This window comes from Phoenix dactylifera, chromosome 2, assembly GCF_051530095.1.
Source record: "Phoenix dactylifera cultivar Ajwa chromosome 2, Ajwa_hap1_PhDact_Kaust_v1.1, whole genome shotgun sequence".
Taxonomy (NCBI): Eukaryota; Viridiplantae; Streptophyta; class Magnoliopsida; order Arecales; family Arecaceae; genus Phoenix; species Phoenix dactylifera.
In genome coordinates, this window is record NC_143191.1 from 54,915,804 (window position 1) to 54,933,777 (window position 17,974).

The 17,974-nt window shown below is 39.5% G+C and overlaps 2 protein-coding genes across 2 annotated transcripts; one reads left to right on the top strand and one right to left on the bottom strand.

The window, feature by feature from the left end:
* Nucleotides 1-738: 738 nt before the first annotated feature.
* LOC149768420 (uncharacterized) lies at nucleotides 739-5,783 on the bottom strand. The gene is made up of 2 exons (XM_089929213.1): nucleotides 3,420-5,783; nucleotides 739-1,373 (listed from the first exon to the last, which is right to left on the bottom strand). Exon 1 carries the CDS (start codon nucleotides 5,372-5,374, stop codon nucleotides 3,593-3,595), a length of 1,782 nt encoding a protein of 593 aa, XP_089785339.1. The 5' UTR covers nucleotides 5,375-5,783; the 3' UTR covers nucleotides 739-1,373; nucleotides 3,420-3,592.
* A 5,080-nt stretch (nucleotides 5,784-10,863) lies between these two features.
* LOC148714936 (putative disease resistance protein RGA3) lies at nucleotides 10,864-14,257 on the top strand. The gene has a single exon (XM_089929219.1). It carries the CDS (start codon nucleotides 11,018-11,020, stop codon nucleotides 14,186-14,188), a length of 3,171 nt encoding a protein of 1,056 aa, XP_089785345.1. The 5' UTR covers nucleotides 10,864-11,017; the 3' UTR covers nucleotides 14,189-14,257.
* Nucleotides 14,258-17,974: the final 3,717 nt, after the last annotated feature.

Sequence of the window (17,974 nt, forward strand, 5' to 3'; positions counted from 1 at the left end):
AAGAAGAATGAAACCTAAGGGACGGAAGAAGGTCGACGGAAAAGCCCTAAGGACGGTCGGAGACGACGTAGGAGACGGCTCTAGGGTTTGTGAACAGTGGCGGCGGTGAATAGAAGTTTTGATTAAACGCTTGGATTAGGGTTAAAAACCCGGATCCCGACCGCGAGTCGACTCCTGTAAGTCTCGAGTCGACTCGACCTCGAGTCGACTCCAAAATATGCGCGAGTCGACTCCCCTTATGCGGCCATCGATCTCGAGTCGACTCCCGTCTATGTGTGAGTCAACTCCCCCGTATGAGCCGACTCTGAAACTTACTCGAGTCGTCTCGAACTCTGGCACACACCTAAAAATCATGCTATTTTCGTACCAAATGAGGGACAATCACTAAGTTAAGATCTGATTTGATGATCATAGATGAGAAACTCTATATTTAGCACAATCTAATCATCAAAATCAATGAACTAGAAGAGAATATCACTAGGATGGATCAATCACTCCTAATCCTCTCCTAAGCACACTAAATCTCTCTTCACTCAAGGGTTTTGTGAAGATATCAGCTAATTGATCATCAGTGCAAACAAATTGAAGTGTCACATCACCATTCAGTACATGATCTCTTATGAAGTGATGTCTTATCTCAATATGTTTAGTTCTTGAATGCTGAATTGGATTTTTAGTTAGATTAATGGCACTTGTATTATCACAATTAATGAAAATTTTATCTTGTTTAATGCCATAATCTTCCAATTGTTGTTTGATCCACATGATTTGAGCACAACAACTCCCGGCAGCAACATACTCAGCTTCAGCAGTAGATAATGCAACCGAGTTTTGTTTCTTGCTAAACCATGAGATTAAATTTTCTCCTAGGAATTGACATGACCCGCTGGTGCTTTTTCTATCAAGTTTACAACCAGCAAAGTCTGAATCTGTGTATCCTATTAAGTTCAGGCTAGATTCTTTAGAATACCATGAACCTATATTCTTTGTTCCTATTAGGTATTTAAAGATTCTCTTGACTGCAATTAGATGAGATTCCTTAGGATTAGACTGATATCTAGCACACATGCATACACTAAACATGATATCAGGTCTACTTGCAGTGAGATACAATAAAGATCCTATCATACCTCTATATAACTTTTGATCTACAGATTTACCTGATTCATCTTGGTCTAATTTGCATGATGAGCTCATGGGTGTGCTGATTGACTTGTTTCCCTCCATATCAAACTTCTTAAGCATCTCCTTGATGTATTTAGCTTGATTGATGAAGATCCCTTCTTCAGATTGTTTGATTTGAAGCCCGAGGAAATAGTTCAGCTCTCCCATCATGCTCATCTCAAACTCACTCTGCATCAAGTCAGCAAATTCTTCGCAGAGGCGATTGTTAGTAGCACCGAAAATAATATCATCAACATAAATCTGCACTACTAACATATCTTTGTTTTTCTTCTTTAGAAACAGTGTTGTATCTACATTTTCCCTAGAGAACTCATGTTCTAATAAAAATTTGCTAAGTCTCTCATACCATGCTCTAAGTGCTTGTTTCAAACCATAAAGTGCTTTGTTCAGTTTATACACATGATTAGGGTATTGATTGTTTTCAAAACCAGAAGGTTGTTCTATCTACACCTCCTCATTAATATTCCCATTTAAAAATGCACTTTTTACATCCATTTGGAATAATTTGAAATCCTTAGAGCATGCAAATGCTAATAATAATCTAATTGCCTCGAGTCTAGCTACAGGAGCAAAAGTTTCATCAAAATCTATACCTTCTTCTTGATTATACCCCTTTGCTACTAGTCTAGCCTTGTTCCTTATTACAATTCCATTTTCATCAAGTTTATTTTTATATATCCATTTGGTACCTATAATTGAATATTCAGAGGGTCGTTCAACTAGGTTCCATACCTTGTTTCTAGTAAATTGGTTTAATTCTTCTTGCATTGCATTTATCCAATTTACATCTTTTTCAGCTTCTTCTATGTGTTTGGGTTCAAAATGTGAGACAAAAGCTAGGTGATTATTTAAGTTCCTAAGAGATGCTCTAGTCCTAACAGGTTGAGATGGATCATCTAAAATCAATTCTTTAGGATGCCCGTGAGCATACCTCCAAGCCTTAGTCAGCCCATGATCCATCATAGCCTCTTGGCTTGATGATGCATTTCCAATTAATTTTTGTTCATCATCTTGTAATGTCATCTCATCAATCTTTTCTTCAAGAATTTCAGCGTCATCATCAAGATTAACTCTCTTGCTAGAAGAGATATCACTAGAATCATCAAAAACAACATGTATGGATTCTTCTATAACTAGGGTTCTTTTATTAAAGACTCTATAGGCTTTACTAGTTGTAGAGTACCCCAAAAATATACCCTCATCAGATTTAGAGTCAAATTTTTCTAGATTATCTTTCCCATTATTATGAACAAAACACCTACATCCAAAGACATGAAAATAGTTCACTTTTGGTTTTCTGTTTTTCCAAAGTTAATAAGGTGTTTTCTTTATAATGGGTCTCAATAAAACTCTATTTAATATATGACATGAGGTATTGATGGCTTCTCCCCAAAAGTACTTAGGGAGGTTACTTTCACATAACATGGTTCTAGCCATTTCCTCTAGAGTTCTATTTTTTCTTTCCACAACTCTATTTTGTTGTGGTGTCCTAGGTGCAGAAAAATTATGAGTTATCCCCTTTTTACTACAAAACTCATCAAATAAATGATTTTCAAATTCGGTTCCATGGTCACTTCTAATAGCTATGACTAAAGTATCTCTAGCATTTGTTACTTCTTTATGAAATTTCTTGAAAACTGAAAATGCTTGATCCTTATGAGTTAAGAACATGACCCAAGTGTATCTAGAATAATCATCTACAATAACTAGACCATATTTATTTCCACCTAGACTTGTGGTTCTAGTTGGTCCGAATAGATCCATGTGTAGTAGTTCTAGAGGTCTAGAGGTAGAGACACAATTTATAGATTTAAAGGAGTTCCTTGATTGTTTGCCAAATTGACATTCTTCACATATTTTATTCTTTTCAAACTTTAGTTTTGGCAAACCTATCACGGAATCTCTTTTAACTAGTTTTGATATTGTGTCCATGCTTGCATGACCTAACTTACGGTGCCATAACCAACTAGCATCATTATCCTTAGTTTCATTAACAACTAAACATGGGTTATGTTTGGCAAGATCCTCAAGGTCTACAACATACACATTTCCACGTTTTATTCCTTTAAAAACTAAACTATTGTCATTTGAGTTGGTTATGATGCATAGAGATGGTTTGAACAAAACATCAAAGCCTCTATCACACAATTGACTAATGCTAAGTAGATTATGCTTAAGACCATCAACATATCGAACATTATCAATAAAGGTTGAAGGGGTAATTTGTACTTTACCTATACCAATGATGTGACCTTGGTTATTGTCTCTAAAAGTCACAGCACCTCCCTTCTTAGCTTCAAGGGTGAAGAATTGATCCTTGTCACCCGTCATGTGTCTTGAGCAGCCACTATCCAAGTACCAACAATTTTTGTCTACCTTGGCTGCAAGACACTCCTACACAAGCAAATCATACAACTTTAGGTACCCAAGTTTTCTTGGGTCCTTCATGGTTAGTAATGTTGGTTCCTTTAGGAACCCAAACTCTTTTAATTTTTCTTTTAGTTTTTCCTTTTCTATAATCACATACATTTGCTTTATGTCCTAATGTTCTACAACAAAAATAGGTTATTTTCTTAGTTTTACTTTCTCCTGCTTTAACAAAGAAATCACTAAGGAGTTTTTGCTTATTTTTGGATTTATACCCTAACCCAGCTCTATTGAACACTGCTCGTTGACTATTAAGTATCATCTCTAATTTTTTTGAGCTATATGTAAACTTTTCTACAAAAGGCTTGTACTTTTCAAGTTCTAGTGTCAATTTCTGTTTTTCTGTTTTTAGATCATTAAAGTCTTTTGTGAAATTACTTCCAATAGTTTGTTTATCCTTTTTAAGTTCAGAAATTTCCTTGGATAGTTTTTCGTTATCTTTACTCAAGGTATTAGTTTTTTGAATTAACATTCGATTGCTTGTCTTAAGTTCTGAATTTTGTTTGATAATAATATCTTTTTCTTTAACTAATGTATCATACTTACGGAGGTGAGTTTGGTTAGTTAGTTTTAATTCTTTGTTTTTAAGGTTTATTGTCTTGTACTCGTCCATTAATTCATTGAAGGCATCATATAATTCATCAAAAGTAAAATCTAAATGTGTTGCGGATGTTACCTCATTGTCGTTAGCCATAAAACACAGATTGGCCTTTTCTTCTTGTTCTTCATCCGATGATGATGATGATGTGTCGGAGTCCGATAGGGTGGAGACGAGGACTTTCTTCTTCTTGTACTTGCTCCCCTTCTTCAGCAAAGGATACTCAGCTCTGAAGTGCCCCGGCTTCTTACACTCATAACATCCAATCCCCTCATTTTTCCTCTCCTTACCTTTATCCTTGTGATAGGAACTTGAGGGGCCTCTTCTTTGATGTGAGGACTTCTTCCGGTTGATGAATCTTCTGAATTTTCTTACAAGGAGAGCCTCATCATCATCTCCCTCATTGTCTTCTTCTTCACTGCTACTGCTGCAAGACATATCTTTGTTAGTGGAAACCGATTTTAGTGCCATTACCTTTTTCTTGTGAGAAGATTCTTCTTCATGGTGTTGTTTCATTGTTAGCTCATGCGTCATGAGGGATCCAAGTAGCTCCTCGAGTAGCAGCTTGTTTATATCCTTAGCTTCTTGGATTGCCGTCACCTTGGCTTCCCATGACCTTGGTAAACACCGAAGAATCTTCCTGACAAGCTCACTGTTAGTATAATTTTTGCCAAGGCTTTTTAGGCCATTGACAATATCAGTAAATCTAGTGAACATGCAAGTGATTGTTTCATTAGAGTCCATTTTAAATAATTCATACTTATGTACTAATATATTTATTTTGGATTCTTTTACTTGATTTGTGCCCTCGTGGGTCACTTCAAGTCTATCCCAAATCTCTTTTGCAGAATTGCAAGTAGAGACTCGATTGAATTCATTTCTATCTAATGCACAGTAAAGCACATTCATTGCTTTGGCATTAAGTTGTGCCTTCCTAATGTCATTATCATCCCAATCCTTTTCAAGTTTGGGTACAGTGACACTCTCTACATAAATGGATGGGATGTATGGTCCATTTAGTATAATGGTCCACATCTCATAGTCTTGGGCTTGGATAAATATTCTCATCCTAGCCTTCCAATATGAGTAGTCGGATCCATTAAAGTATGGGGGTCTTTGGGTGGACTGGCCCTCAATGTGGGAAGATCCAAATGGGGTTGTCATTTTGATCTTTTACTCTTTGGGTAGAAGAGTTCCGGCTCTGATACCACTTGTTGCCCAGATAGACAACCCAAGAGGGGGGGTGAATTGGGTTTTAAAATAATTATTACAATTAAATGGTTTGTGTAAAACTAATTAACACTTTTTGCAAGTTGATTAATTAGATGCTATGTGCTGTGAATGAAATGAAAGTAAGAGAGAGACACAGGCAATCACAAACACAACGATTTTATAGTGGTTCGGAGCTAACCCTTGCTCCTACGTCCACTCCCCAAGCCTCACTTGGGAATTCACTATAACCCCTCGGATTACAGCCGGTTGTTTTACAAGCTCACAACCCAACTTGTTGTTTTACGAGGTCACAACGAACTCGGTCGGTTTTCCCAGGCTCACCGACTAGAACCACCCGATTGTTTTTCCGGGATCACAATCAAACCCTTACACCGTTGGTTTCAACCTAGGCTCACCAACAAACCTATACACCCTTGATTCAATCCCCTGATTGAATCAAGTAAGGACCAAATGGAAAGAACAAAGACAAATAGAAAAATAGAGCTTCTAAAAAGCAGATATACAGCGTTATAAATAAGAGAAAAGTTAAGAGCCCTCAAACACGTTTGTGATGAAGTAGAGGAGGGCTTCTTGAACTCTGGGTCTCCTCTTGAATGTCTGGAAGACTTGAAGGCAGGAGGAGACTTCTTTAATGCTGGGAAGAGTTGGTTGAATAGAGTTAATGGCCCTCTTCCTTCTTTTCCGTTGAAATCAGTTTGCAGATGGAGGATTCTTGTTTTCTTTGAGTGGAATGTTACTTCTCTACTTTGCTACAGTCCTCTGTGGCTATTTAACCCATTTCCCATGGAAATTAGCCGTTAGACACATTTTACTAGCCGTTCTGCACATTCTGCACATCCTGACAATGTGTCCGTTGGGGTCGGAGTCGACTCGCCCGATCTGGAGTCGACTCGGCTGTAGCAGGAGTCGACTCATGCTTTTCTGGAGTCGGCTCGGCAACTGTTCCGGATTTGAATTAAAGTTGTCATCTCGACTGGGAGTCGACTCGACTTAGCCCGGAGTCGACTCGCCAAAATCTGGAGCTGACCTGGCACTTTTGGAGTCGACTCATTCCAAGGAATCCATAGGGGTATTCTTCTACTTTGCTCACTCGAGTCGACTCGGAAATTCTGGGAGTCGACTCGGCGCTCAGAGCCCGAACTCCCGATCTTCTGTCTTTTGGCTCGTGCAGTCTTGGAGTCGACTCGGACTGTTTCAGAGTCGACTCGGCTCTCAGTATCCGAAAAAACAGTCTTCTGTCTTTTTGGAGTAGCGCTGCCTTGGAGTCGACTCGAGCTATCTTGGAGTCGACTCGCGTCTCAGAGACAGAAACACTGTCTTCTGTCTTTTGGAGTAGCGCTGTCTTGGAGTCGACTCGAGCTTTGCGGGAGTCGACTCGGCTCTCAGCGTCCAAAAATTGCTCTCTGACTTTTGCCTTGTATAACACTGAGAGTCGACTCTCGCTTTCTTTGGAGTCGACCTGCCAACCATCGGAGTCGACTCGCGTTCCTCAGGAGTCGACTCGGCTCTCAGGGTCCGAAAATTGCTCTCTGACTTTTTGTCTGTAACTCCCTGGAGTCGACTCATACTACTCCGGAGTCGACTCGGCAAACATCAGAGTCGACTCGCGCACTTCAGGAGTCGGCTCGCTGACAGGTTTTGAGTTGAGTCTTTCTGTTCGTCTGTCTGTTCTCAGTCGGAGTCGACTCGTAATGTTCCAGAGTCGACTCGAGCCTGTGCCAATGCTTCTGATACGCTTGGAGTCGACTCGTACAATCCCGGAGTCGACTCGAGTCTCAGACTTTGGTTCAAATTGACTTCTTAACTTATCCAAAATGTCTTGAACCAAATCTAGAGACACTTAGCCATAAATTTACAAGATTTTCACTGAAACACTCGATTGAATTCATTAGTAAACAAAAGATATACTCAAATGCTTTGAGCTCATCAAAATCAAATAGAGTTATAATCAATCACTCCACAAAGCTGCATCAACGCCTTTGATGGTCCACTTAGCTTCAAAACCAACCCATTTCCTACACTAAAATTAAAAAAATACATTTGACATAAAATAACTGATAAACCATGATTATCCCACTACAAGTGCTATTCCACCAAACCTGAAATTAATTAAAAAAGAAATAAATGACAGCTTCCACATGAAGGAGAGCATCTTCAATGAGCACTTGTTGTGGAGCGGTGGTCTCCTACCACAACAACATGGGGCTTAGGTTTAGTTGGATTGCTATTTTTCTATAAAAATTATATAAAATATTTATTATACTAAAAAAAATATTCTATCTCATAGTTCAAGAGTATTTTTTTAAAAAAAAATATTTAAATTCTAGCAGATAGAAATTAATTTTTTTATGTTTTATATAATTTTTTTATAAAATTTAAAACTTTGTTTTTATTAAAACGCTATTTTTTATTTTGCTAAAATCTTCAACAAAATATTAAAATATTTTTTTATTTTTTTAATTTAGCGGACTTCCTTTCATTCTTTTCTGGTGAACCAAAAAGTCCGAAGAGCTAAATGTGACGGGACCCACATGATAACACCAACAAAGTTGTGAGATTATAGAAGTTAAATTTTTAATAATTTTTTCCCGTGTTGAGAGTGTCGAGGAGAAGGAATCTTTTGACTAGGCCTGTGTGCAGACTACGTGACAAGTTGGGACCCGAAGAAAGTGATCCATCGCTGCAACGTGTCCTTTTTATTTTTCCTTTTTTAGTCAAGTCATAACAGCTGTATCCATGAGCAAGTGTGGGATTTTCTCATTTTTTAATATAATTTTTTGGGTACAGTATTCTTCCACCGCCTAACAGCAATATCCATGAGCAAGTTGCGAAATTTCTACATTCTTTAATATATTTTTCAGGTACAGTATTCTTATTTCCACCGCCATAACTAGGGGTGCAAATAGGTCGGATCGGGTCGGGTCCTAGGTGACCCCGATCCGACCCGGTTTTTTGTTCGGGTCCCAATTTTGGACCCGGACCCGACCCGGTTGAAGATCGGGTTGGGTCGGATCGGGTCCGAGTCGGGTTCGGGTCGGGTCCGAGTCGGGTTCGGGTCGGGTCCGGGTCTGATTCGGGTCGGGTTCGGGTCCGATCGGGTCCAATTTTTTTGTGCTTTTGGAAAAAAATTTGGGCAAATCTAATTTGGTCATATCATAATTATGAGGTGCTGGGTGACCCATGACTTGAAAGACTTTGCAATTGAGCTCCAGAACAGATGACCCATGACTTACTAACTAAGTCGGTCTACAAGCCAAATTTCATATCACACTATTTTTTATCTATATGACTGATTGGACGGAACTCGGTGTCTCCCAGCTCCCCTCTCACGAGGACAAAAAAAAATCCCAAACCTTCTTCCAAAATCCAATTCCATTACAGAAAACTGGCACATGACCCATATTCAGTTGCAGTGTTCCCTCACTTTCTCCCTTCAAAAGTTAAAAGAAACAAAAACCAAAAAACAGAAGGAAAAAAAAAAAAAAGGCAGCTACCGAGACACCAGAGGTCTCAACAGTGTAATAGATCTAGAGAGAATCCTGACGGGCCGACGTTCCTTTGGATTCTGTGGACCTATGCTTGTTGCTAACTTGCTATCCTCCCACACTGACCAACAGTACCACAACCCACGCCAAAAAAAAAAGAAAAAGAAAAAGAAATGACTTTCTTTTGCTTTTCCTCTCTCTTTCTTCGGGTCCATTCGGGTCGGGTCGGGTCCGTTTGGTAAACCCAGACCCGACCCAGAAAATGATTCGGGTCCAATTTTAGGACCCGACTCGGACCCGCGGGTCCTAAAATTCGGATCGGGTCGGGTCTACGCGGGTCGGGTCGGGTCGGGTCACGGGTCGACCCGACCCATTTGCAGCCTTAGCCATAACACCTGTCTCCACGAGCAAGTTGTGGGTTTTCCACATTTTTTTAATATATTTTTCGGATACAGTAATCTTGTTTCCACCGCCGCACGCGAACCAGTCGAACCGGATACTAATGCATCTATAATTATTTTATTTAATAAATATAATATAAATATAAATATTAATTATATTCAAAAATTTAAATTAATATTTATTTTAAATAAATACGAATACGAATCGAATACCATAGGTATGGATACAAATATAAATGAAATAATTAAACTTTATGACCACAAAATCAAAGTATTACTAAATAATGATGAATAAAATTAATAACATTTTATTTATTTATTAAAAATAAATAAGTGTTATATATAATTAAATAGGATTTTAAATAGAATCGGATATTCGAATACAGATCGGATAGTTGTTTGTCCATATCCATATCGATTTCTCTTTAGCGGATATGGATACAAATATTGATATTAGTCGGATTCTCAGATATTATCCAATCCACTTTCACCTCTAGCAGCATATCGAAGAGTTTAGAATTTCTGCACTTGGAATAATTTGGAAACCTTCGTTTCTATATTTTTTTTGGTCATAATAATATTTTTAAAAAATTTCAAACCTCCATAATTTAATTTAAAATATTATTAAATAATATCATGATTATATTTTAAAAGTAGGATAAACTTTCAGCTAATAATAACCAACGACCTGTGACAACCAACTAGCACCTAGTATTTTTTATATATATTATTAGTATTAGCAACAACTGTCTTCTCATTTTCAATATAAAACTAAAGTGCAGAAATAATGCCGGTGTTTCTACTGTAATACAATGTAATAATTTTAATGAATGGAGGAGTCAAGGTTATTGGAACCTTAGCTTGCATCTCAAGCTTATTCTAACAATAGCAACAATAATAATAATATATAAAAAAACCACAGAAATAGACAAAAACTTTGAATTTTTCAAAACAAAGTGTACTCCATAGATGATGCTATTGCACCAACTGAAAAATAATAAACAAAGAGAAGGCAGAGATTGACAACTCCAGAATAAAATAAATCATTCTTATCCTATTGATAATGATATTACACCAAACTAAAACTTTGGCCAAAGAAACTAGCAGGTGCATTGCAAATGAACAGCCATACCTATCTCATTGATGACGCTCTTACATCAGAGGACAAAGGTTGGGTCCAACGGTCATGCATGGAACCATTTTCATGACCCAATGCAGCTTAGGCCCTTAGATTATGCATTGAGATACATGAAAGCTTGCGTTCGGACGTCCGTCCTCTGTATTTTGGCACCGGCATGCATGACCGAGCTGCATTAAGGCCTTCAATGGTCCACTTCCTACACTAAAATCAAAAATGAAAGAAAATAAATAGGCGATGGACCATGCTAATCCCACTATGAATGCTATTTACACCAAACCAAAAATTTAAAAAAAAATAAAAAAAAAAGATAAATGACAGTTCCCACATAAAGTAAGGGCAGACCCCCTCAACACGTCGCATGTTAGTTCATAGCATCTTCGGAGTAAAATAATGGAAATAGCTCTTCCATATCGCCTGTCGTGTTTCGGAGGGTACGTAGAAGGGTATTAGCGGCCATTAAATAGTCGTCTTTTTGGAGAGCGCAAGCAGTATCCTACCATTTCCAGCTCTCCATCCTCCCATCATCTTGCACCTGGAGAAACAAAAGATGGCCATGATCGCAGATGCCTTCGTCTCCAAATTGTGTGAGATGCTATTAACCTATGGAAAGGAAGAGGCTGCCAAGATTTTGGGTGTGCCCGATGAAATCAAGAAGCTCCATAGGAAGCTGGAGAGGATGCAGGATGTTCTTGTTGATGCAGAGAATAGACGTTTCCACAACCAAAGCATCAACCGCTGGCTCAACGAGTTGCGAGATCTCATGTACGATGCAGATGACATCATTGATGAATGCCGGATCGAGGGTGAGAAGCTTCTCAGCTCAAACTCATCCTCATCTCGTTATGCTGAGTTGGTACGTTGTTGCTTTCCTCCTATTGCTTGCTTGCACAAAGTTGGATTCCGTCATAAGATTGGCAACAGAATTAGGGATCTTATCCTTAGGCTTGATGAAATTGCCAAGGACAAAATCGACCTCCATCTTACACCTGCTCCTCGTGATGACCACTATAAGAGTAGAATTAGCCCCAAGACATCTCCTGTACTTGTTGAACCTGATCTTGTGGGAGAGAAAATTCAGGATGATACAAAGAGTTTGGTGGACTTGTTGACAAAAGAATATAAGAAAAAAATTCCAGTCTTTGCTATTGTCGGCATGGGTGGGATAGGCAAAACTACTCTTGCTCAAAAAATTTATAATGATGAAAAGCTTCGGGACAACTTCAACCAAATGCCACGGATTTGGTTGTGCGTGTCCCAAGAGTTCTCAGAGTCCGATTTACTGAGATCCATCGTACAACAAGCTGGTGGTGATCCTGGACATGCTAAAGAGAAGGAAGTGCTTGAACCCATGCTTAGCGAATCACTTAGGAACAAAAAATTCTTTGCAGTCTTGGATGATGTTTGGGATGCACAAGTATGGGATAAGCTATTGAGAAATCCTTTGCAGAGTGGTCTGGCAGATAGTAGAATTTTGATAACAACTAGAAATATAAATATTGCTCAACAGATGGGTGCTATACAAACTCATATAGTGGATAAGTTGTCTCGAGAGGATGGTTGGTCATTAATTTGCAAGATGGTGTTTGAGGAAGGCGAGGAAGGAGAAAGGGATGTGTTAAAGGATGTCGGGATGAGAATTGCAGAAAAATGTGATGGCCTTCCCCTTGGTCTTAGGACGATTGGAGGGGTTCTTCGAACCAAGGCGAAAAGGCAATCAGAATGGGAAGAGGTCCTTTCTAGCTCAGCATGGTCTTTTACTAAGCTTCCGGATGGGGCGATGGGTGCTTTGTACTTGAGCTATCTGCATTTACCACCTCCTCTCAAGCAGTGCTTCACTTGCTTTTCATTATTTCCCGAGGACTACCTAATTCATCGAAATATTTTTCTTAATAATTGTAGTACTGCAGAGGGCTTTGTAACATCCGAAGACAATACGCCCTTGGAAGTTGTGGCGGAAGGATATTGGAAGGAGTTGGTGCAAAGAAACCTCCTACAGCCGGATCCTTATTGGTATGATCAATCAGGTTGCAGGATGCATGACCTCCTGCGATCTCTAGCTCAGCATATAGCAGGGGATGAGTGCTTCATCGGAGATGCACGAGCATTTGAAAACAAGATCATGTCCTCCTCCTCCTCACCAGCATCGATAAAATTACGCCGTTTATCGCTTGTAGATGAAAAATTAGTAACCATACCAGACTTTATAATGAAACAGACATCCTTGAGAACCTTGTCATTCTTTTATTCCCCACTTATTCGGGATCTTCCAGAAGATCTCTTCAAAAAGCTGAGGAGTTTAAGGGTCCTGAACTTAAGTGAAACTGCCATTTGCAATCTCCCAACTTCCTTGGGAGATCTTGTGCACCTTAGACGTCTTGATCTCCGTGCGACTCCAATAAGAGAGATACCAGAGAGCATAGGAAATCTTAGAAATCTCCAATTCCTGCTCCACCATGATTGTAAATATTTGCACAACCTCCCTAATGGTGTCGTGGGGTTAATCAATCTAAGGATTCTAGACGTCAGGGGTGCACCACTTGATGGTCTCCCTATGGGAATAGGGAGACTGAAACAACTAAGTAAATTATTGGGATTTGTGGTGAGTGGTAGTGAGGGCTGCAAATCTAGAGTGGGAGAAGATGATACGGAGCAGGAGCAAGAGCACAAGGGACATCAGCACAGGAGATTCTGCACCTTGGAGGAGTTGAAATCCCTCTCTCAACTCCGAATTTTGACAATAGTAAACTTGGAGAGGGTATCAGACAAGGCTGAAGCAAAAGTCGCTGCACTTCAAGCCAAGCCCCATCTTATCAACCTAGAATTGTATTGCACGCTACCGAGCAGATCTTCTGATGTGCAGCAGCCTCGTGCAAATGATTACGACGAGGAAGATATCAAGAGAATAGGGGAGGTCTTCGAGGAACTCTGCCCACCGCCATGCCTTCAACAGCTTGAAATCAATGGCTACTTCGGCCGTGAGTTTCCCAGCTGGATGATGACACCCTCCTCGTCATCACTCCGCAACCTACGAAGGCTGGATCTGCTGTATTTTGCTCTATGCCAACAACTTCCATCCTTGGGAATGCTGCCCCAACTAGATTACCTCTGGATTGAAGGTGCTTCTGAAGTCACGAGCATCGGGCCTGAATTCTTGGTGCTGGCAGGTGCTAGTGCTGGTGGAAGAAAAACAGACTCCTGCTTCCCCAAACTAGAGGAACTTGGATTTAATAACATGCCTAATTGGGAAGAATGGTGGTGGCGGTTGGAGGAGGAGGACAACCAGACAACATCGTTGCTACCTTCTCTTAAGGAATTACATATTTATAATTGTCCGAAGTTGAGGTCTCTTCCGGAGAGCCTCCTCTGTCATGCCACCGCACTGAAGGACTTACGAATTAGAAGTGCCCACAGCCTGAGAGAAATACAAAACCTCCCCTCTCTTACAGAATTGATCTTGATGAGCAACTCGAGTTTGGAGAGAGCGTCCAACTTTCCTAGACTCAAACACTTAGACGTTTATGATTGTGAGGAATTGAAGGTTGTGGAGGGTGTGAATGCCGTGGAGCACATACAGCTCGATGATCGAGAAGCAGTCTCTCTCCCAGAGTGGTTAGTAGGTGCTGGCGAAGACCAACCATGCTTCCCTTCCCTCCACAAGTTGACTCTCTCCGACAAAATCTGTCGCCGAGGGCTGCCCGATTGGCCTTCAATCCGATGAAACAACACCCATCTCATGTTGAAGCAATCAGCAAGTATAGGCCAACGACAGTCAACCGTACAAGAAAAAGGTCAGAAATGGTTTCCACCCGTGTCTCCTTTCTTTACTCTTTCTGTAGCAATGAATGGAAGATAATTGGCAAACAGGCCCATCAATTTATTCCTCATATTTTACAGCTGCTTCAGCAAGCGAGGGATGGAAGTTATACTACTCGGCAACTATTTGATATTCTACATCATTCTCGTCCTTTCAGGTACATATCCCAGCCTGATCGCTCGATCGTTTTCTTCTGATACCTAATCCTCTTCGCATGTCCTTTCAAGACACCGTATCTGATACCAGTTTTTTTTTTCTTCTTTTTTTTTTCTTGGCTGCCTTCTTTTATTGAATACAAGAAATCCTTGTGCGCATTTTGTATGATCTACAGCTTTTTGTGCAGGATTTGGACCCAAGGACTGCAGTAAGAAAGAAGAAAAGTCTGGGACCGGATGATATGCAGAGCAATTCCTTACATTAATTGGCTACTGTATGACTGCTCATCTTAGTGTCACTTTGAATACCGTATGATAAGCAAAGATCTATCAAGTTGTTTGTTTTTACACCCTTCCTTCAGCTTTTGTATGTTCTTGCAGGCCCAACAGGTCAGCTGAAATCCCTTGTTTATAGAAGCTTCTCTCCAATTGTATTGGTAGCTGTTATTCTAGCAACAGCCAATTACAGAATGTATGGTACTAATTCCGAAAACCACTGGCTGCTAACATGCATTAATCAACAATGACTAATCAGTAGAATCAAGACTAAACCTCTTTCTTGTTCTCGTGCAGAAAAAGCATCGATGACCGCAAGATGATGGTGTTCCCAATTTCATTACTTCACCCGCTTGGGCGGAAGAAGTTAGCATCATGGACCAAATCTTATGAGATCAGTGTATCATACTTGGGAGTATTAGAGAATGGAAAAATGTGAATGAAAGTATGGAGTCTGCGAGCAAATACATTATCAAATTCTGGGACCATTTGTTTTGGGGATTTGGCTGCGGAAATCATGTTCGACGTATTATGGCCACATTTGAATGGACAAGGATTGGAAAGAGATAACATTCTTTTAGAGTGTATTTGCATGAATGCATGAGCAGATGGATTTATGAATCCACAAACCATATTTTGTACTTGGATGTGAGAACATATAACAGCAAAATTCTCTCAATTCCCTGGAGCATTCCACAAGATTTTTCTAAAGCAAATTAGTACCCGAAAACATGTGATAGAGAAAACATGTTGTATGTCTATGATCTATTGAAAAAATTCTTTTGATGCATCTATCAATGTGACCATATGAAAACCGTTAGACTGATAATTGGGCTGTTATTCATTAGATGATGATGCTATTTATATGATGGATTCTATGCCTAGTGATACCAAATTCCGCAGGTTAGGCCAGGTTAAATGTAGTCTCAAGCTTACTCGAAGTTAGTATAATCCATGCTTAATCCAGCCCATACCCAATTCGACATTTTGTGGCCCGAGCTCAGCATGATGAATGAAGAGTGAGCTCAGGACGTCAATCCTATTTAACTTTGAGACTCCTTGTTTTAGTAACTGATCAAAGATACCTAATAATCAATATCAACTGGATGCCTAATCAAGATAACTTTGCAAGCTTTTCTTATAGATAATAGACATAAAAGACTAGCGAGGAAACAAGAATCAATATATATATATATATATATATATATATATATATATATATATATATATATATATATATATATATATATATATATATATATATATATATCTCTTAACCTTGGGAAGTGCTTGGAGTAAGGCTACAAATGGATCGGGTTGACCCGTGACCCGACCCGACCCATTTTGGAGGACCCATATAGCCGGGTCGGGACCTAAAATTGGACTCATTCCATTTTCTGGGTCGGGTCTGGGTTTACTAAATTCAGACCCGGCCCGATCCGACCGATTTGAAATTTGGATAATTTTGGATTTTCAATCCTACGTCCCGATCCGACCCGACCTAATCCGCATCTGCAAAATTATTTGGGCTCGGAAGTCGCAGCCCGCGAGGTTGCAAACAAGTTTTATAGCCATGGATGGGTTGACCCGAATCGAACCCGACCCGAACCCGAGCCGGACCTAAATTTTTTGGGTTGGGTTCGGATTATACATGAATCCGACCCTACCTCAATGACCTATTGGGTCAAAAATTATAGCGGTGGATGTGACCTAACCCAACCCGATTTTCAATTGGATTGGGTCTAAATCAAAAATTTGGACCCAAACAAGAAACCGAATTAGGTCGAGGTCACTCATGACCCGACCCAACCTAACCCACTTGCATCTCGAGCTTGGAGTGCTCTCTTTTCCTCTTCTCCATATCATGGCCACCTCCCCTCAATTCCTTCTTATCATGTAGATCCAACAGGTGTGCCTTGGCCCCTCAACAGAAAAAGGCCTTCACATTTGTATCTCATCAATATTTGTTGAAGATTACAACACTCAAGGAATCATAGGACCTATGGGTGTCATTTGTAGATCCCCCACACCACCGAACTTGCCTTTTTGCATTTGCCATGGCCGAGCATGCATCATAACTCTGCAAATTCTGCATGTTGGAGGAATAGTACCGATTGTGGATGGACAAGATGGCGTGCCATATGGCCTCTTTTATAGAACTCAAATGTGTAAGCAGAGTAGGTGAAGATGGAATGCATTAGTGAACTATATCCTGCAACTCCGACATTACATATGAAAGAGTGAAATCAAGATGACGATCACCTGAATTTTAATTTCAAAATTTGAATTAAATGGAGTGTGGCATCTCAATTTGAATTTTAAAATTCGAATTGTATGGGAGTATAGCCAAAAATGTTAGCCATGCACATGTCCATATCGTGCATGGCACAACCAACCAAATTGCACGAGAGCCTTCATGCACAGTCATCGGTCAAAAACCTATAAAGCCCAAATAGACTTTGAATTATTGGGCTTCATTAAGTCCTATCATAGAAAGAGATTTTACAATATCTGCAGTATCTTCATCTCAACCCCATATCAAGCCACATATCAAAAATCCATGATTTTATGAATTTCAAAATTTTAAATTCTAAATTTTGAATTTCAAATAGCATAATTTTAGGATTGATCCTAAGAATCCATTTGTTATTTTTTTCTATCTTTGTTCATTTTAGTAATAATTTTCTGTACATTCTCAACTATAAATATACATAATGACTACCTCATGAGGTAGATAGAAGAAGTTCTCCACAATATTTTCTTTTCTACATATTTTTCTTTCCTACACACAAGTTTGGAGCAAAAGCTGTGGCACTTCTAGCCAACATCCAAATACATGTTGAATACTAAAGTCTGCATTCCACACTACCAAGTGACTGCAACACACAGCCTTGAACATATTACAAAGAGGATGAGATTAAGAAAATCAGGAGGTGTTCCAGGAGCTTTGTGTATAATTTCTTGGTATCCATTGCTACTTCGAGCGAAAATCCACCCTTTGCCGTGCCGAAGATCTGTATTTAGGAAGCATGAAGAGAATTTAGGAAGTTTATTTCTCATGAAATTTTAGTTTTATGATATGTATTTAAGACTCAGACCTAGAATCTTTATATAAACTGATTCTCAGTAACCCACAACTATCTCATGGAGGCTACAGAGGCCTACAGGTGCTAGCATCTCATAAAGGCTGATAATACCACCGTTGCATGCAGACTTGGAGCCTTTATACAGGCTTAGGTAATCCGTAAAGAGGTCTATA

Coding starts and splice junctions, on each gene's coding strand:
- LOC148714936 (XM_089929219.1), top strand. CDS start 11,018: ATGGCCATGATCGCAGATGCCTTCGTCTCCAAATTGTGTGAGATGCTA.
- LOC149768420 (XM_089929213.1), bottom strand. CDS start 5,374: ATGACAACCCCATTTGGATCTTCCCACATTGAGGGCCAGTCCACCCAA.